Raw genomic sequence first — 21,720 nt, 5'->3', positions numbered from 1 at the left:
CAAATTTCTAATGGTGAAAAAAACCCATCATTTTCACTGAAATAAGCAATTTGTAAATTATTTGTAAATGAATTGAACAGTGAAGATTAAGAGATTCTATTTGTAATTTGTTCTGCCGTTTAACATATATCTGTCTCTAGCTGTCAACAAGGAATCAAAGTTTTGTGACATTTTTCTTGGTGAAAAGGTTCCCTCTTCCATTTCATCTAATACATTCCTTGCCTGCAACAAAAGAAGATTTTTGTTAGTATTAAACTAATTTATAAGTAATAGTCTTAGTTATATTTGGTTTTGAAATTGATACACGATGTTCAATCTGGAAATCCTGAAAACTTGTTATATGGCAATTACAGTGCTCTGACTATAAAAATGATTTTTTACATATTTTCCCCTTAGTGTATATATCATACTTTATTTTGACTGATATTTAATTAACATTTGTCTCTAATACTGCTGAGAGTACCATCCACTCTGTAGTCCTGATCTTTATTTGCAGTTTGTGTAATTTAACTATAATTAAGGTTTCTATTCCCTACGACAAAGATGGATAGAGATTCTTTTAAAAATTCAAACAAACATGGGACAAATAGTTGGGTTATACATTTCAGTATGCTACTGTCATACAAGTGAGAGGTTAAGCTAGCAATAAAACACACCATTTTCTACATTTTCACATTTGTAAAAGTTGAATTCTTACTCAGGAAGTCACATTTTAATCTGGTTAATCAATGTGATATAATTCATCTGTATCATGATTGGTAATTAAGAGAGCTTTACATTGCAGTTCTGTTTGAATAAGAGCATCCTTATCCATTTAACAATGGCGTTTATAGGATATCTTTTTTTTAAACATTGATATCTTAGTAGGATGTGATTATACTTACATCGGGCTGGGAATTAACATGAACTACAATTGTAGAATGGGATCAGCACATTCAAAGAAACTACTAGCTAAAAGTAATGATAAATCTGTTATCAACGGTGATGACCCACACATTTGCAATTTCAAATTAGTAGATTCTGACAACTAAGTCAATCACCCTGAGACCTAGAAATTCAAGATTGTATACTGTAGATATTTATACAATAGTAGACTGTGATTACCATTGTCAACCACCCTCAGACCTAGAATTCACAATGGTCAATTTATATTTCCAATCAGCTGAAGGTAACAATATCAGTCAATCACACTGAAACCTAGAAAATCAAGATTACATATTGTAGATATTTTATTAAATGGTAGATGGTGGATAACCTTATTCAATCACAGTGACACCTAGTGAAATCAAGATGTACATATTAGTTATTTACACATTGGTAGAAGTTTATAATCCTGGTCATTTCTCACTGACCCTTCATAATTTTTTTAAGATGTTATTTAAAGAATGTGTCAGCCCCTGCACACTAACACACAGGAATTCAAGCTGGTATTTTGAAGATATTTAACCATTATTAGAAAGTGACAACCTAGCAATTCAAAATATATTCCACTTATTTACCCATTGGTAGAATGTGGCGGCCCCAGCACTTGCATGTTTGACTTCCATTACATCCACTCCCCGTAACTTCCTTGCAGCAAGCTGTATGACATCTGGTGCGATAGATCCTGTGTAGTTCTTTATACGGATTATAATGCTGTTGTCGTGCTGCTTTCTAAGTAAATGTTGAATATTACCCCATTCCTGTAATAAGGGAATATGCTAATGATTCTATGACAAAAATAATAGCTTTTTGTTTTCCTTAATAGGAAGGTGGATTTATCAATTTAAAAATATGATAAAACATCATAAAACAATGATAAATATTTTTCGAAGTGTAATAATCAGTACATGAAGGAAGGTGGATTTATCAATTTAAAAATATGATAAAACATCACAAAACAATGATAAATATTTTACGGAGTATAATAATCAATACATGAACTTATTATTTTGATTCACTTATTTAAATTGATAAAAATGATCACAGATATACATTCTGTGCATATATAATTTACGAAGCCGTGAGTAGATTTAAAATCTTTGTCAAATAACCAAATTTACTCTGTTACGGAATAACCGGTAGTCGATATATTCTGAAAGGTTTAATAGGCAAGATATAAAACCAGGTTTAATCAACCATTTCCTACATAAGAAAATGCCTGTATCAAGTCGGGAATATGACAATTGATATCCATTTGTTTGATGTGTTTGAGATTTTGATTTTGCCTTTTGATAAGGGACTTTCTGTTTTAAATTATCAACGGAGTTTGGTATTTTTGTTGAACTTTTTTTATACAGTAACACTAACACTCACTTTGAGATATTTTGGAGTTTCTCCCAGTAATATGTAAGTTGCCTGCATTGTGTTGACTACCCCTTTTGGCGGATGTGCATAGTTTTCTATTTCTGATATAGTCCATTGTTTCAGTTCTAACACATCATGTGAAAACATTTCTAATGTTTCTAAGTGAGCCTTCAAGTCCTCTGCTGCATCCGTGTTTGGTTTAAGGAGTCTGGCAAACCTACTCTTCTTAGCTGCTACTACAGCTCTGCCTAATGTTTTAATGTGTCTTCTATTGATTCCATCTCGCAAGTCTGCAAATTATTAAATTTCTTTCTCATGATTCAAGTCTATGCCATGCTTTTTAGTAAGAGATACTCAATGTACTTCGATGTCTTTCTGGTTTATTGTGTTTGGTTGCAATCTCATTGACACATACCCACACCTTTTTTTAATGAGGAAAAACTTTTTTTATTTTTGAAAATATCGTATGATTTTTTTCCAACTATAAGGTTGCTGCGCCCAAAATGTGTTAAGCGTCGCTGATGAGTCTTATGTAGACAAAAGGCGCGTTTGGCGTTATAAATTATAAACCTAGTATCTTTGATAATTATTAAGCATAAAGGTATATTCTACAAGAATAAAATGTTCATAGTACCAATAGTTTCGACATGAATAGCAGGAGACGGCGTTCTTTCAATCCCTAGGTTTTTGTTCAATGCCTTGATTTATCTCAATAACTAATGCAAAACACTAAGGAGAGTAACGACACGAACTCCGAAACATAACAGGAGGTGGTGAAAATTCGGGTGGTTTGGATTAAAAAAAATACTAACCGAGCACTACTTTGATTTATAAATAAGTGGTATTTTGTGATAAGTTAATATGAATAAGCAGAGAAAGATGAGACTTTAACGACATATAACTCATGTGTTGCAAGGTGGAACACAGGTTGCCACGTCGACCAATTTAAAATAAGTTATATAGAAGATTCTTAAACTCGAAAGCCCTTGGTTCCGGAAGCTTCCTTATATTTAACACATGTACAAGCTTCGCCATATCGTATTAAGTGAGATATGTTCTCCACAGACTGTTACTAAATCAAATAGAAGAGTAAAAATGGAAAAACCGAATTAGTATTTAGATTACAAACTATGTTCTCATTCGGCCCTCAATGTCAATGCTTGTGTTGTAATAGGCTGTATTAGAAAAAGAAATAAAGAGTTTCATTTCCCCCGTATGTTTCTATATACTAACCTCTCCTTAGTCGAATGAATGCCAGTCTCTTTTTACCTCTTCTGACATCCTCATCTTCTGTGGGCATTTCTTTTAGAACACTTTGGATAGCATCTTCTAACTCCTCAACGTTATCTCCTATACAAGCCGCTTTCAGTCGATATTTGGCCTTTTTTATTGGTACTGGCTACAAAAACATAGATTGTGCTGCATACATGTATTGGGGAGATACAAATTCGTTGTTTTTCCAAATACAACATATTATTTATTAATTTTTTTGTGGTTATGAAACATGGAAAAACATCCAACAAATCTTAACAATTGCCATAACCTTCGACATTCTTTGACAAAAACCTGCTACATTGCATATTGTTTATATGTAAACATTTTCGCTACTGCTTTGTATTTAACGTAAATAAAGGCAACAGTGGTATACCGCTGTTCAAAATTCATAAATCGATAGAGAAAAAACAAATACGGGATACAAACTAAAACTGAGTGAAACGTATCAAACATTAGAGAGCTACGACACAACAGAGACACAACACCGAAATGTAACACACATAGAAACGAACTATAATGTGACAATGGTAATTTTCATGACTTGGTACAGGGCATTTTATGAAAAAAAATGGTGGATTGAACCTGGTTTTGTGGCATGCCAAACCTCCCGCTTCAATGGCAGTGTTAATTATAACATTGAAATGACAACATTACACGACTGGGTTACAATAAATAAACAGATAAATGGGAGAAAACAGAGAACAGAGAAACAAACGAATAACATCCATAAAAAGGAAGCAGGTTAAAGTATATTTAAATAGATTGACTGCAGTTTAGAAATTGCTATTTTAAAGTTTTGGAACATTTCGTTATTAATATCTTCACATAGTATAAACGTCTTACTTATTTCGTTGGTTTTGGCTGATCAACATTTAGTAAACTTTTTTTTTCACTATATGCATAACAACACAACTGACAAGAAATAATTATCAAAATTCATATGTGGTTAGGTATCAAGATAACTGTACTTGCAGTGTTCACAAATTGTTCCAATTAGTTTCGAAAGTGATTTTCGTAAGATCCGAACGCAAAGAGAAAAGAGCGTGTCAATCAATATAAATCTACGATGTTTTTAGTACACTTTATGTCAGCGCTGTAACTACTAGTCGTTCTCATTAAACTTACTAGACAGATAGTAGATGTACTTGAGAGACCAGTAAAGTAACCAGTATAGATGAACACGTTTTCTACAATCATCAGTGGCAAATTTAGCAAATTTACAAAAAAATAAGCATTATTCTTTAATTACAGAACACTATATATGGCCATTCTTCAAACTGATGTAAATATGCATCTAAAACATATATGCTCTCAAATATTCATGTATAAACTATGCAAGATCCTTTGATCATCTACAGCTATACATAATAAAACAAATATAAAGCCAGATCTCAATTTAATGTCAATTTTCTATTTGATTACTTTAAAATGCTTAATCCCAAGTGTATGACAATGAAACTCATTATCATGACAATTGAAAGGTTCCGTCTTCTTGCCTATGCTTAGTTTTACAATTAGTTGTGTGTGGTCATCTTTAGAGAAACTTTCTCCTGTTATTTGACAAATGTTTTTATTTGAGTCAAGAATAATTAATTTAAAATGATGTGTATTTGGATGAGTCTTACCTCTCTTTGTAACTTCCCGATTGAACTCTTGAGATCCTTGTCTGTAAAGAGGTAGTTGACAGCATTAACGTATTCGTTGAATTGATTGTTGAAGACGTATATACTTAGGACGTAGTCCCCCTCATTTAGAGCACTCACTTTAAAATCCAGTTCTCTATTAGTAAGGCTATATGACAGCTGCTTTGCTACGTCTTTCTTGTCAAGGTCACTGTGTGTCAGTTCACATTTCATGTCGATGTGGCGAAGTAGGATAAATTTAACAACATAATCTTCTTTTTGATACATTGGTATAACCCCTACTTCATGTGAAGGTAGGTAGAGACCTAACGATTCTGACAGAGCCTGCGGACCCCAACCTGTACTACCCGGGTGAATTGGAATAGATGTGCAGTATCTTCTTACTTCTAAACATTCTATTTCTGTATCAACAATCCACTTTGAGTAATCGTTCGTTTTAGCAGTTGCAAATATGACTAAACGAAAAAATCCTTTAGTTGGACATCTTAAATGAACTGTCCATATGTCATAGTCTTGGTAAAGAAGCACAAAAGATCCTTCAAAACTGGGCGTTTTTCTACCACCAAGCTGTGTTAGTTCATATCCAAGCTTCATTGTGCGTTGATTTGCCTTGATTTTATTTTTTAGTTTGAAAGTAAGAATTCCGTCTCTGCTGACGTATTTCGTGATCTGATCAGCCGGATTACAGAACCCAATTTCATGGTAGGCAACACTTATATGCGGATACTCTAAAAATCTTTTTATTTCCACTGGTTTTTGGAGTAACTGCCATTCTCGAAGATCAGGAAAGCAATGCAATATAATTTCCCGTGGTTCTATTAAGAAAAATGTTTCATTAAAGACGCGTTTAGTCCTTCGAACAAAAATAATGTCTTGAGGTTCTGTTTCTTCATCTGCCTCGTCGTCAATTTTGAGAAGTTTAGTGTACATCCCAGTATCTAGAACAAGATCGGGGTTCCCTTCTGCTCGAACCTTTCTTCTTTTCAGAGCCCTTGAAGGAGCAGGAGTTGCAGATTTTACGATTCGTTTGTTTCCTATTTTTGTCTTTTTCCTTGGCTTGAATTTATTTGTGTTTGGAAGGAAAGCCACTCTCAAGGGGTCAACTGTATTCCAGTCTTCTGACCAAGGTCGTGGTCCAGGAATGAAGTTACCACCATCCTCAATTGATGCCCAAGAATTTTCAACGCGTCTTGGTGAAGGAGTGCAAATCAAAAACGGATGAACGAACCCCCAGTCCCCATCTAGACATACTGCACACCACGTACATTGGAAATCCACTGGATCAATCCTGGACGGCGCGAAATGTGACGATTTGTATATTCCTCTTACAATCACACAAGGTATATTTACCTGCCTAAAAATAAAGGCATATATATAATAAAGTGATGATGTATAGTTGTTGTTAGCTAATCAAATAATTTTTATACGCATATCACTTTTTTTTTTATGATAAAAGTATCAAAGGACGTTAGATTTCTGAACTGTCACATCATGTATGTCCAGGTACACTAATTGTCATTTACAAGTTAGAGGATTAGCTAGCTATAGATAAACTCATCATAGATAGCAGGATTAAAATTTTATATATGCGGCAGATGAGGCCAAATGAAGTACGAAGCTGAAGATAATTGAGAACCAATAATTTCTAAAGTTTTGTCAATTACAGCTAAGGTAATCTATTCCTGATGTAGAAACCCTTAAAGTTTTATAGTTAATAAATAAACTCATCATAGATACCAGGACTAAATTTTGTATATACGCCAGAATCGCGTTTCGTCTACAAAAGACTCATCAGTGACGCTCAAATCCAAAAAAGCCAAAAAGGCCAAATAAAGAACGAAGTTGAAGAGCATTGAGAACCAAAATTCCTAAAAGTTTTGCCAAATACAGCTAAGGTAATCTATGCCTGAGGTAGAAAAGCCTTAGTATTTCAAGAAATTCAAAAATTTGTAAACAGTAAATTTATAAATATAACCATATCAATGACAATTCATGTCAGCACAAAAAGTGCTGACTACTGGGCTTAAATTTATAATAATGAACATATCAATGATAACACAAGTCAACACAGAAGTGCTGACTATTTGGCTGGTGAATAAACCAGGTTTAATCCACATGACAATTTTCTACAAAAGGAAATGTCTGTACTAAGTCAGTAACATGACAGTTGTTTTCCATTTGTTTTATCTTTTTGATTTTGCAATTTGAGAAGGAAATTTTCCGTTTTGGTATTTTTGTTATTTAAAAAAAAGGCAGGGAAAATATTTGTTTTCTAAGACACACAACTTTTCCACATATTTAAGAAATAAAGGCAAACGAACAGTATTCTTCATCCTTAAGTAACAGTGAGGCTTCTAACAACAGGTCTACGCCTCACTACATGATCATGGACGTTAAGAATTCGACAATCTACCAATCACTACATGATCATGGACGTTAAGAATTCGACAATCTATCAATCACTACATGATCAAAATTGTCCTGGTAACGTTGTCTACAAGTCAATAATGATAAATGTGTTCACAAAAAGGCAGGGGAGTATCAACTAATTACTTACTATAACGACAAAAGAAAACTATATTGTGGTAACGTGTCACATTCGAATGATTTGAATATACTGCTCTTCAACTTCGTACTTTATTTGGCCTTTTTAACTTTTATTCGAGCGTTACTGGTGAGTCTTTTGTAGACGAAACTCGAGTCTAGAGCAAATACAAAACTGCAATCCTTGTATCTATGATGATTTTATTTGCAACCACTGGGTAGATGCCACTGCTGGTGAAGATTTATTTCCCCAATTGTATCACCAGCCCAGTAGTCAGCACTTGTGTGTTGACATGAATTATCATTCATATGGTCATAATAAAAAATTAATTGTCAACAAAACTTAAAATTTTTGAAATACTAAGGCTTTCTACCTCATGAATAGATTACCTTAGCCCTTATGGCAAAACTGATAGGAATTTTTGGTCAGCAATGCTCTTTAACTTCGTACTTTATCTGGCCTTTTTATACTTTTTTTATTCGAGCTTCACCGATGATTCTTTTGCAAACGAAACGCGTGTCTTGTGTCAATACAAAATTTCAATCCTGGTATTTATGATGAGGTTATACACATGTAGTAAAAGACACCAAAAAGTCTTATATACATTGTATTCATATTAATTTAATCAGTCATTGACATAGAAAGTATTCCTAATAGAAACGTAAATCGGTGTGAACACTAAATTTCATAATATTTCAAGTGCAATATCACAATTGGAATATAAAAAAAACCCACATCTTTGTGATTCTGTAGTATTTTTTGTGACGGCTTTCGTTTGAATCACTGCAACCAAACATTGTGCACTCACCTACACATTTGAGTAAGCAATGCAGAAAAGGTTCCAGTTTTACTTTTTATCATTTTCATATATCCTAAAGGGGTTTGTGGTGATGGCGACCCAGGGTACAGCCTTGTACGGATTTTCTGACAACTAATCCACACTACAAATGATCGGACTATTTCTATTTCGTCGAACTCTGGCTTCACAAGGTATTTACACAGTTTCTCGTAACTAATCACTAGACCAGCAGGTGCCTGAAAACAGACATGATCAAATGTATGTGCATCTCACAGATAAATTATTTTGCTGTTAAACCGTTCACTTGTAAGCAAAAGAGAATTACTTATATAAGGACTGAATGAACAAGAACTTTGCTATGTGAAGATGTAACTATATTTTATACAGTTACAATAAACATGCAGAATCATAACTATTGGGCAATATAAGTAATATGTCTAATTTTCTAAGTTTTGTGCAACTCAGTACTACGTACAGATTTGAACCCAGATCCTTGAAACTTCACATGACGATAGCACATATGCTAACATTGGGCACAGTTTCTCGTAGCTAATCGCTAAATCATTGTCTAATCTTTCAGCTTGAACGTTTTCTTTGACTTTATTTGATCATTCAAAACCCATTCACTATGGTAAACCCAAATATTTTATGTGAGAAGTTCATACATGTATCCACATGAAGGAAAAACATACTTACCATAAGGGCGTGGCTATCTACTATATTGAAGTCGTATTCCGATAGGTCAAATTCTGCTCCAACATGGGGTGAGGGGTAATGTGGTAAATTCATAGGTATGTTCAACTGAAATCAATAAAGTGTTCTATAGAACAAATACATAAAAGTTAGTTAGATGATTGTATTCTCTAAATGTGTTATCCCTTAGAGAATATTTTTTTTATAAGAATAAGTTAAGTTTTTAGTTTATTTTCGATTTATGAGCTTTACTGTCCTCTGGTATCTTTCGTCCTCTCTTAAAGTCATTTATTTGTGTCAATACGGTGAAAGGTCTAAGAAAATGAAAGAAAGAAAGACAAATATAAATAAACCAATGAGTCAATCAGAAATACAAAGACAAAATGAGAAAAAATCTTGGTTAAAATAACATTGTAATACGACTTTTTTTCTGTTTCAAAGATTTGTTAATAATGTAATCATGAATTCTATTAGTAAAGTGGTCCAGGTCGATCAACATTATCACTTTCTATAGACACATGCAGTCATTCTCAAATGGCAAGTAAGATCTGCTGTTGAGTGGTGTCGGATTCCTAAACTATATTATTACTCAAACACAGTATATAAAAGCAACAGTATAGTATACCGCTGTTCGAAACTCATAAATCGATGGAAATAAAATCCGGGTTACAAATATTATTTCTTATGCAGCAAAAATACTGCAATCTGATTGGTAGACTACCCCGGTGTAAATAACATCCCACCCTGGTTCACCCGGGGATAAATAGAATTTTTCCAAATTTAAAAATAAATATTTTGTTTGCCAAATTTAAAAATAAAATGAAATTTTGCCAAAAAAATTTAGAATATAAAATTTTGCCAAAATAAAGAAAAAAAAAAAAATTAAGAAAATAAATAATAATAAGAAAATGTTAAAAAAAAATCGGCTGCGCCTCAGGGTGTATACATTTTCAACAACGGTGTAAAATTCTTTACACCCCTGATTTCACCAAGATAACTAATAGTCTATGTGTATACCACGGGACTCTCATTGTGATGGAAATGACCAAATGTTATTCGTTCAGCAATCACCTTTAAAAGAATTATGATTACGATAGAAATTACTGCAGGTTGTTATTCTATTTGGCCGTTTTAGCCCTTTTTTATTCGTGCGTCATTGGTGAGTCTTTTTTTTAGATGAAACGCGCGAATAGCGCAAATACAAAAGGATTAGATTCATTAAGACCCCTTTTTGGCCCCAAAATATAGCAGTTTTACAAAATTGTGAAAATGTAATCTTATAGCTATTTATTAGAAAGAAGAATGCTTCTGCTACATAAATATGGGCTGTTTGTGACAATACAATGCACATATATCGGGTACTAGAATCATTAAGTCATGCTAAATTACCGAAATCGTCATAATTTTAGCATTTTAGTTTAATTTTAGACTGTTTCCGTCTTAAATGAAAGTGGCCGCATTCGTGTTCATTCATAATATTGAAATGTAAGTTGTATTTTATGATACTACATAACATATTTAAAGGTTGATGATAAAAACGGATGAGGCCACTTTCATTTTTGACAAAAAACACATGAAAAGTGACGTTTTTTGGCATATTTGATAGCTTTATCATATTTTAGCTTGAATCGGAGCGTTTTTAATGACTAAATCATTTGAAAACCTTCACATAAATTAATCGAATCAATTGTAATAGACACTTAAGTGTTTAAAAAGTGATAAAAATCTTTCGTTAGATGAACAATTTGAGGCCAAAATCGGCCCTTATCGGGCCTACTCCTTCCTAAATGATGAGTTGTTTTAGTCTGTGCACATTGAGTGTTTGTTTGCCATGAAGCTGTGCGGATACATAGCAAGTTTAGAATAATGGGGGAAAATAGAAAATAAACATAAACCAATGAGCCAATCAGAAATCAAAAGACAAAATTAGAGAAAGTCTTGGTTGAAAATAGTATTACGATTGTTAACCCCAGAACAAACATTTCAATATCAAATACGTGGCATAAGGTTTTAAGTAGTATCAGTAATGTAAGAGATATTTCTAAAAGATTAATGCAATCATATCATACAGTATCGAGTCCATGTTCTAAGTCCCAATGCCCTTCTTGCGGTAGCTCTTCGTCTGCATTAGCCTCAGCTAATTGGGATTTTCCACAGCCCATCTGTAAATTCAAACGAACAGAACATTTGTGAGCTGAATATTCAAAGCATTATGAAATTATGCTTTTTTATATTCTAAAATTAATATTTTCTAGTTATAAAAATATTAAGCCTATAGGCATTTTTAATATGTGTCTGTTTATGTACAAATTAATAAGTTCAAATCGACCGAATTAATTATACTAAAAAAGCCGATTGAATATCAGTCAATTTATGTTTTTGAGTTTGTCATTGTGTAGTACGTTTTGTGATTCGTTGAACTCTATAATATTGATATCACAAAAAAATATTTAAACTTATGTCATTAAATTTTCCGTCTTATAAATAGGATTTTTTTTGTCCGATTACTTATACTATAATACAACAGAATGGAAAATATATGTAATAGTGTTTAATAATGAAAAGTATTTACTTACTGTAGTATAGTTTTGATAAGTCGTATTACTTCATGTTGGAAACAAAATTTCAAACTTTAAAATTCATTGATCTTTATATTTTTTTATTGTCTTACTTTTTCAATAGTCATTGTTTTAACTACATGGCATAGAACGATATAGTTTCACATTTCAATACACATACTATAAATAGATTCTTGCAATGGGTCATCTTACTTCGGCTTTAAAAAAAAAAAAATAAAAAGTGTATCAGTTATCGGGTTAATGTGTCACTGATGTTTAATCCGACATTAGTATATTGGACTTGTCCGTCGGGCAAAATCTAAATGGTATTCGACACATGCATTTATGTTGCAGGAAATGCTTATTACTTTTACATGTTTTTGGGGTAATTTTTTGTTTTGAACTATCTCGGAAAGACAATACATATATATAGCTTTAGACACTTTAATTCCGGTAGAATATGGTTTTGGTTAGAGATGACTTTTGTTTATAGATTTTTTTTAACAAATGCTATAAATTAATAGATTTGACAAGTGAAGCTTAAACATGTATTTGAACCATCTAGAAACGCACAACATTATAAATTGGTAATACATGTATATGCACCAATACTGATTGATGTGATACATAAATATAGAAGACATTGATGAAGTTGGTACACAGTTTATGTAGAGATTGATACAGTTGATATACAATTTTACATAGAAATTGATGAAGTGAGATTGGTGAAGTTTGTATAAAATTTATGTAGAGATTGATAAAGTTGGTATACAATTTATGTAGAGATAAATGAAGTTGGTATAAAATTTATGTAGAGATTGATAAAGTTGGTATACAATTTATGTAGAGATTGATAAAGTTGGTATACAATTTACGTAGATATTGATGAAGTTGGTATACAATTTACGTAAAGATTGACGAAGTTGGTATACAAATTATGTAGAGATAAATGAAATTGGTAAACAATTAATGTAGAGATAAATGAAGTTGGTATACAAATTATGTAGAGATAAATGAAGTTGTTATAAAATTTATGTAGAGATTGATAAAGTTGGTATACAATTTACGTAGATATTGATGAAGTTGGTATACAATTTACGTAGAGATTGACGAAGTTGGTATACAAATTATGTAGAGATAAATGAAATTGGTATACAATTTATGTAGAGATAAATGAAGTTGGTATACAAATTATGTAGAGATAAATGAAGTTGGTATAAAATTTATGTAGAGATTGATAAAGTTGGTATACAATTTATGTAGAGATTGATAAAGTTGGTATACAATTTACGTAGATATTGATGAAGTTGGTATACAATTTACGTAGAGATTGACGAAGTTGGTATACAAATTATGTAGAGATAAATGAAATTGGTATACAATTTATGTAGAGATAAATGAAGTTGGTATACAAATTATGTAGAGATAAATGAAGTTGGTATAACATTTATGTAGAAATTGATGAAGTTGGAAAACAATTTACGTCAGTAGAGATTGATGAAGTTGGTATACAATTTACTTAGAGATAAATGAAGTTGATCTAAACAATTTACGTAGAGATTGATGAAGTTGGTATACAATTTACTTAGAGATAAATGAAGTTGATCTAAACAATTTACGTAGAGATTGATGAAGTTGGTATACAATTTACTTAGAGATAAATGAAGTTGATCTAAACAATTTACGTAGAGATTGATGAAGTTGGTATACAATTTACTTAGAGATAAATGAAGTTGATCTAAACAATTTACGTAGAGATTGATGAAGTTGGTATACAATTTACTTAGAGATGAAGGAAGTTGGTATAAAATTTACGTAGAGATTGATGAAGTTGGTATACAATTTACTTAGAGATAAATGAAGTTGATCTAAACAATTTACGTAGAAATTGATGAAGTTGGTATACAATTTACTTAGAGATAAATGAAGTTGATCTAAACAATTTACGTAGAGATTGATGAAGTTGGTATACAATTTACTTAGAGATAAATGAAGTTGATCTATACAATTTACGTAGAGATTGATGAAGTTGGTATACAATTTACTTACAGATAAATGAAGTTGATCTATACAATTTACGTAGAGATTGATGAAGTTGGTATACAATTTACTTACAGATAAATGAAGTTGGTATACAATTTACGTAGAGATTGATGATGTTGGTATACAATTTACTTAGAGATAAATGAAGTTGATCTATACAATTTAAGTAGAGATTGATGAAGTTGGTATACAATTTACTTACAGATAAATGAAGTTGGTATACAATTTACGTAGAGATTGATGATGTTGGTATACAATTTACTTAGAGATAAATGAAGTTGATCTATACAATTTACGTAGAGATTGATGAGGTTGGTATACTATTTACGTAGAGATAAATGAAGTTGGTATACAATTTACGTAGATATTGATGAAGCTTAGATATAATTCTAAAAGATATGCAGTTATACCTCTTTAATATGTTTATAAATTATTTCAATTTGTACCATGTTTTATTTTATATAATCGAATAGAAATTAGACCGGTGTTTATCATATACGCTTTTCCGGTTAAGATGGCTGCGTCCAGTACATTGTAAAAACTCGGCGTGGTTTTGCCCTTTTAGATGACTGACCAAGAAAAGGATGAGAGTTTTACCCTTCTATAAACACTCATAAGCATTAATATGTCAATATAGATAAATACCAGTGACAATTCGGCGTTATTTCGACACATAAAATGTCAAACTCCTCGTCTGCACACGACGCACAAATCAGCATGTCAGATAAATTTCAATTTGAGATACACGAGGATGAAATTGACAAGTCAGTCACCCCAATATTTAAGGATTATCCAAGAGAATGTCTTCCAGAAAAATTTAAGAATCCCTCGGGTGCAAAAGCCAAGAAACTACAATACGAGATAATTGATCCAAATCTTTATGAGCCCCCCCGCACGAATGGTTGCATGTAGAATTAAGAGAGACAGGTTGGAGGCTTGGATACGTGCACTTGGTGTCTTATATTATGAACATTTTGGTAAAAAAGCTGAATTGTTTCAAGTTGACTGGTACGATGATCCTCACCAGTGGGAGGGGGAAGGTAACAAAGCTATATGCATAAATCTTACCAATGATAAACAACTTGTATACAAGATTACATTATTCATCACTACTGGTGTGTTGCAAGCTCAAGGACTTAGCAAAGACCTCTTCACCACAAGGGACTTCCCAACATTAATAAAACTAGTTAATTCTATTTGTGTACACAATCCTTCGTTAATAGTCAACACGGATGTTGATTCTACATATAAAATCTTCAGACAAAAACTCAATCGAAGAATATACAAGTGTAAAATCAGTTTTTAACTCAACTGCTAGTTCTGTAGACAATAAATTAACAGATAGCAACAACAACTCACATACAAGCATTCAAGCAAATGTTCCCACTTCTAATACATGTTCAGAAACTACAATTGCCACACAGGCTAAGATTTCAATCGGATATGAAGATTTAGATAGGCTTCAGTCTACTTTTGTTGAAGCTTTAGCTGGTATCACCAAATCTCAAACGGCACTTATAGTGCAAGCAGAAGAGCTTTTCGGATGTAATAAGATCAGCAATTACACCAGTTGTAGAAACAGTTAAAAAGCTACAAGAGCAGGTTAATAACAAACATCAATCAGATACAATTTTGCATAATGCCTCTACGTGTAATATAAAGGAACACAGCAACATGGAAAAACAATTCAATAAACTAGAACATCGCATTGTAGAGCTAGAAAACCAAGTCCATAACCTTTCTATGGACAAACACAAAGCTGCAACAGATTACGCTGAGCTTGATTCCAAATTTCGCATTGAAAATAATAAATTTGAAATAGCTAAAACTAGAATGGACCAGAAAATGGAGGATATAAATCATATTAATGATGATCTCAAGTTTAAATTGAACACCAAATGTAGTGAAATGATGAAAATTAGTGAAGAAACAAACTTTTAAAAGAGAAAACTGACTCAATTTAATGAAATATTATCTCTCAAATCACAGCTATCGAGCATGTATTTACCTACACAGTAACAAAATGAGCAGCAATTTGCTAATGGGTCCTTCAATAATGAAGGCAAATCTAACAAACCTACAGCTCTATTTATTGGCACATCAAACACTGATAGAATTAATGAAAACAAACTCTCAACGGCAGTGGATATAACAAAAACTACAGCATATACTTTAGATGAAGCCTACGAGGTCATCGCAACCGCACAGTGTAGCCCTGATGTTGTTTTCATACATTTCTTAACTAACGACGTTAAAAACAACAACCCAAATGAATGCATGGACAAACTACAAATGGTAGTAGAATCAATTTCTAGCAAATGGAAAGAAGCTAAAACCATAGTGTCACTAACTACTCCCCGCCTTGATAATCGCCCACATCGACTTAATTCAGAAATCATTGATGGACTAGTAAAACGAAAATATCTAGACAATAAAGATGTATATGTTTCTGACAACTCAAACATGTGGCATGGGCAAGTCTCAATACAACAACTCTTAAATGAAGATAAATTTCACTTGTCAGAGAGGGGAACATCAATGTTGGCTTCTAACATTAAGAATGCGTTACATACTGTCTTAGGTATTAAGGTACAACAAAGGAACAACAGATATACCAGATCTACTGACCGTGCTCGTCAACAGTATCGGCCACAACATCGCCAATCATTTAACAATTATCATGATCATAATGAGCAAAATAGGGTCAAGTTCAAAAGAACAGGGTAAACCATGAAAATATACTTATTGTACTATCTTTTTATTTTTTCCTATAATAGAATCAGCAAGGAATTTATTAAGTCAGATAATAGCCAGCTTATTGATCTTTATTTGTTCAAGTGTTATCTGTATATTTTTGGAAAATTAAAAGCTGATAAAAGGTAATTTGTTACAAGTGGTAACTTTTATTTTTTCTTCTTTTTCTGGCAAGTAGCCAATTTGTCTCTGAGACTAATTAATTTTTGTTTTTTGTTGTTTATTTTATTTTTTTTAAAAGTTTTTGTTCATTATTAGTAGCCTATTTTGTTACCAATTAAGAAACATTACTTGAAACAAGTGAATTTGGTGTCTAATTTAGATTTTTAAATATGGCTATACATGGTCGTTCTATTGTTAAGAACAATTTGAAAATATGTTACTGGAACATTGGTGGTGTAAATACACATAATATGAATAAGTTAGAAGATCACCTTTTTGTACAAGAAATAAAAGAGTATGATGTGGTTATTTTAGCCGAAACACATATTGGATATGATGTTAACTTACATGTTGAAGGTTTTAATTATTTTCCTGTTTGTCGAAATATTTCAACCAATGGAAGATACTATGGTGGGTTAGGCATTTTTCGAAGGACTTCTTTAAAAGATCATATCAAGATAATTCCTGAGTTGTCCAAAGAATCTTATAAACCTGATAATCAAATGAGATTTAGAAAGAATTGTGATGAAACACTTGATAGTAGAGGGAAAGAGATTATTGATTTATGCATAAGCAATCAAATGCGAATTGTAAATGGTAGATGCATGGGTGATTTACTTGGTCATTTTACTTGTTTTAATACACATGGCCAAAGCACTGTTGATTACCTTATAGCAAATGAAAGATTATTTAATCAGATACTTTATTTCAGAGTGTCAGAGTTTGTCTCAACATTCTCAGACTGTCATTGTAAAATATCATGGGAAATTTTGACTAAATATCAATTAACAGAAACTCAGTCAAATAATCTTCATGCTGCCCCCGTTAATTTTAGATGGACTGAGGACTCCCCACTTAAATTTCAGCAAGCACTTTTGTCACCAGATAACCAGCAGAAAATTTCATCTTACCTTAATAATGATAGCGATTGCTCTTCTGAAGACATTAACAAAAAGGCACAGGATTTATGTGATATCTTTCTTTCTGCAGCCAAAATTTCCCTGGTAACCCCAAAAAGGAATAAAAAGGGTTCCAGACCCCAGAAAAAATGGTTTGATAGTGATCTTTTTAAAATGCGCAAAAATGTTATATCCTTAGGTAAAATTTATTCAAGATATCCTAAGGATCCTGTTATTAAAGGGAGATACTATAAACATTTTAGAATCTATAATAAATGTAGAAAAGTTAAATATAAGCAATTTATCAATTCCATGCTACAAAAACTTGATACTCTTAGAGTTGAAAACCCTAAGCAGTATTGGAAATTAATAAATGACATTCAGGATAGCAAAAAAGAAAACTGCTCTTCACAAATTGATTCTGATACATGGGCCAATCACTTTCGTAATCTTCACTCTGCAATTGATAACACATTTTATTCACGACTTAACCAGTTGGAAATGATCCTGAATGACAAAGAATTTTTTTTAGTTTTTAATGATTTAGATAATGATATTAGTAAAAAAGAAATTGCTGATGCTATTGCAAGCTTAAAATCAGGCAAGGCCTGTGGACCTGATTTGATTTCAAATGAAATGTTAAAATATAGTCAGTCATATTTGATAGGTTGCTTATATTAATTATTTAATTTGTGCCTCAAGAATAGTGTGTACCCAAAGATTTGGGCTGATGGTTTTATTTCGCCAATTTTTAAATCGGATGATCCGTGTGATCCATCTAACTATAGAGGTATAACAATTACTAGTACCATTGGTAAACTTTTTAACAATATTTTGAATACAAGACTTGACAAATTTTTGTACCAAAACAACTTAATTCATAATTCTCAGATTGGTTTTACAAAAAATGCCAGAACTTCAGATCATTTTAAAAACACTGATAGACAAATACTGTCACAGTAAAGAGGGCAGATTATATACTTGTTTTGTAGACTTTCGCAAAGCATTCGACAGTGTAATTCATATAGGTCTTAAACTGAAGCTTATTAATATGAAAGTTGGTACTTTATTTTATAATATTATATCGGATATGTATAACAACAGTCAAGCATGTGTATAAGAGTTGGAGCTTCTCTCACTGACCCTTTTAGCATTAAATTAGGTGTAAGACAAGGAGACAACTTGAGTCCTTCATTATTTAAAATTTTTATAAATGACTTCCCATCTTATCTTGACTCCTGCCTGGATGCAGTTTCCCTGCACTCCGAGAAATTAAATTGTTTGATGTATGCAGATGATATTGTGATTATGTCAACATCTGTCATCAGCTACAGGGCTTCAAAGTAGACTTGATCAGCTAGAAAAATAGTGTGCTGACTGGTGCCTCAAAGTTAAAATTAAAAAGACTAAAGTCATAATTTTTAATAAGGCTGGAAGGAAAATTCAGGCGAATTTTCGACTGCAGAATAACTTGATTGACTGTGTCGCTCATTACAAATATTTAGGTGTTCACTTTACTGCATCTGGAAGTTTTCATCTAGCTAAAACTGAACTTTATAATAAGGCTCTTAAGGCCTACTATAAACTTAGAAAGGATTTTATCAATTTGTCTCCTGGAATAAAATCTTGTGTTCATATTTTTTATCATACCCTTAAACCCATTCTGTTATATAATTCAGAGGTATGGGGAGGTTATAATGTTTCTTCTAATAAATTACAGTCTCCCTTATTTAATCTTGAAAATATTTTTAAAAATCTTAAGTGTGAGAATCTCCATCTTAAATTTTCTAAATTTATACTTGGTGTACACAAAAGGAGTGTCAATTTTGCTGTATTATCAGAACTGGGGCGTTTCCCCTTACATTATGACATTGTAAAGTCAATTGTAAAATACTGGTATAGATTTGAAAATCTTACAACTGAATTCAGTCTATTGAAAGATGGCTATAAATGCAGCCAAGAGCTTCACAAATCTAACATAACTTCTTGGTTCTCATTTGCTAAGAAAGTATTAGAAGTTTTTAAAATTAAACAAGAAGTAAAACATTTCGGACAATATAAATTTTTGAACATATCTAGCAAATTAATTCACACTAAATAAATTGGTATGCTAGCCAAAATAAAGCTTCTGATGGAAAACTGTTTAATTATGTGAAATTAAAGCAGAATTTTGGTTATGAAAATTATCTTTCTTTAATTAAGGACTTTGATTTAAGAAGATCTATATGCAAATTACGTATTTCTGCTCATAAGCTTAAAATTGAAGTTGGACGTTTTTCAAATATTCCACGAGATGAAAGAATTTGCAAAAAATGCTCCTCTGGCTGTGTTGAAGATGAAATCCATTTTTTAACTAACTGTGAAAATTTTAAATCAGATAGAGATGCTCTCTTTGACTTTGTTTGCCAAAGAATTCCAAATTTTTCTACACTTGATAATCAGCATAAATTTATTTATTTATTAAACTGTAAAGACAATCAGGTCCTTGATGCTGTTGGTAAATTTATTAAAGTAAATATGAGTTAGTAATTGAATTGTTACTGTATGTAAAATAATGTTTGTATCTATGTATCTATCAAATTAATATTCTTTTTCCTTATTCATGTATGCTCTGTATGCCCCTTGTGGGCCCTTAATTGGAAATAAAATATGTTCTATACGGGGGACTTCCGGTGGAATCAACCAGTTTTACTACAAGCAAGGATTTGTATAGTAAGAGCTAGATATAATGTAAGGAGTAAACATTACAGGGCATTATTGTCGAAATATATATGAAATGTAATTCTCAAGATATTACCAGACTCCTCCAATAAACGCCAATGAAAGTTGTATGATTCTGTTAAAGACAAGATTTATTCATTTCCCCCTTCTTTTTAGTACCAGGTCATAAATTATATACCTTTTCAAAATCCGCTAGCTTTACGTATGTAGATTGTTTTTTACAGGAAAGTTTCCCTAGCCAGTATGTATAAGTCCAAACGATATACGACTACATGTAACCGACCAAATAACAAACAACAGTAAACAACACACAGACTAGAGAATTGAATGGACTCAGTATAAAAAAACGAGTTCCACCAAAAAACCGGGTGATCTCAGGTGCTCCGGAAGGATATTAGGGGGGTCTCATTGGGGGGTTCTCATCCCGGATCCCGCTTACTGTTTTGTCAGATTCCCGTATCCCGCTTACACTATGTACGCAAGCAATTCTCATTTTTTTGTCATTTCCTGGGTATCGCAAGACCCGTCATTTCCCGTTTTCACGCCACAATAATTTGATTTTCACGTGTCACGCTCACAAAAATTCGGCTATCCCGCGTCACGCTTACTCCGGCCCTAATGATACTCACTATACGGTGCAGTCCGGTGTATCCGCGCACCTAATTATATTAGGTTGTAAACAGATCAAGAGGCGGGATTAAAAGGGTTTTTCCTGGGGCCCGAGCCCCCTTTTATGGGTGAAAATTGGTTGATCATAAGTTATATATATAGGGAATCACTGGACAATGATTGAAGAGGGCCCCCTCAGCTCTTAGGCAGTCAGTGGGCCCCCACTTATGAAAAATCTGGAAAAAAATATAGTAGGTTAACAAGCAGTTACATGAACTATATATTTGATCATATTTACAAGGACTTATGGACATAATATACATATATCTGCCGATTCGAACATTGATGATCAGTCATTTAAAATTTCATTTCAGTTCTATATATATAGGCCCTACTTAGTGTTATTTCAAGTTAAAATATTATATTGATCAGTGTATTGTTTTGTGCGCCTTGATTTTGCTCATGATGAGTACATTTTTGTATTTCGGAAATTAAAAAATATGTTGATCTATCTGAAACAAAAGTGACAATATTTAATTTTCCGAAAATAACCTAGATCAACGTAGTAATCCTCTTCGCGGCACGAAGTGAACATGTTTTTTGGTCTATATTGTCATTTTCAGGGGTCAAGGTCAACATTGATAAGACACGTCATTGTCAGCTGAGTGAAGGATTTCCCTCTTGGGGTAGATTGAGGGTAAATTTTATTTCTTTGCATATATTTATTATATTG

At 32.4% G+C, this 21,720-nt stretch overlaps 1 protein-coding gene across 1 annotated transcript; it reads right to left on the bottom strand.

Annotated features, from left to right (window-relative positions):
- Nucleotides 1-21: 21 nt before the first annotated feature.
- Nucleotides 22-11,427, bottom strand: LOC134716527 (hillarin-like). The gene is made up of 8 exons (XM_063579537.1): nt 11,311-11,427; nt 9,245-9,349; nt 8,558-8,784; nt 5,187-6,558; nt 3,520-3,685; nt 2,296-2,576; nt 1,500-1,682; nt 22-222 (listed from the first exon to the last, which is right to left on the bottom strand). Exons 1-8 carry the CDS (start codon nt 11,401-11,403, stop codon nt 97-99), a joined length of 2,553 nt encoding a protein of 850 aa, XP_063435607.1. The 5' UTR covers nt 11,404-11,427; the 3' UTR covers nt 22-96.
- Between the last annotated feature and the right edge of the window lie 10,293 nt (nt 11,428-21,720).

The sequence above is a fragment of the Mytilus trossulus genome, chromosome 4 (assembly GCF_036588685.1).
Source record: "Mytilus trossulus isolate FHL-02 chromosome 4, PNRI_Mtr1.1.1.hap1, whole genome shotgun sequence".
Classification (NCBI taxonomy): Eukaryota; Metazoa; Mollusca; class Bivalvia; order Mytilida; family Mytilidae; genus Mytilus; species Mytilus trossulus.
This window is presented reverse-complemented; position numbering and strand designations above follow the sequence as displayed.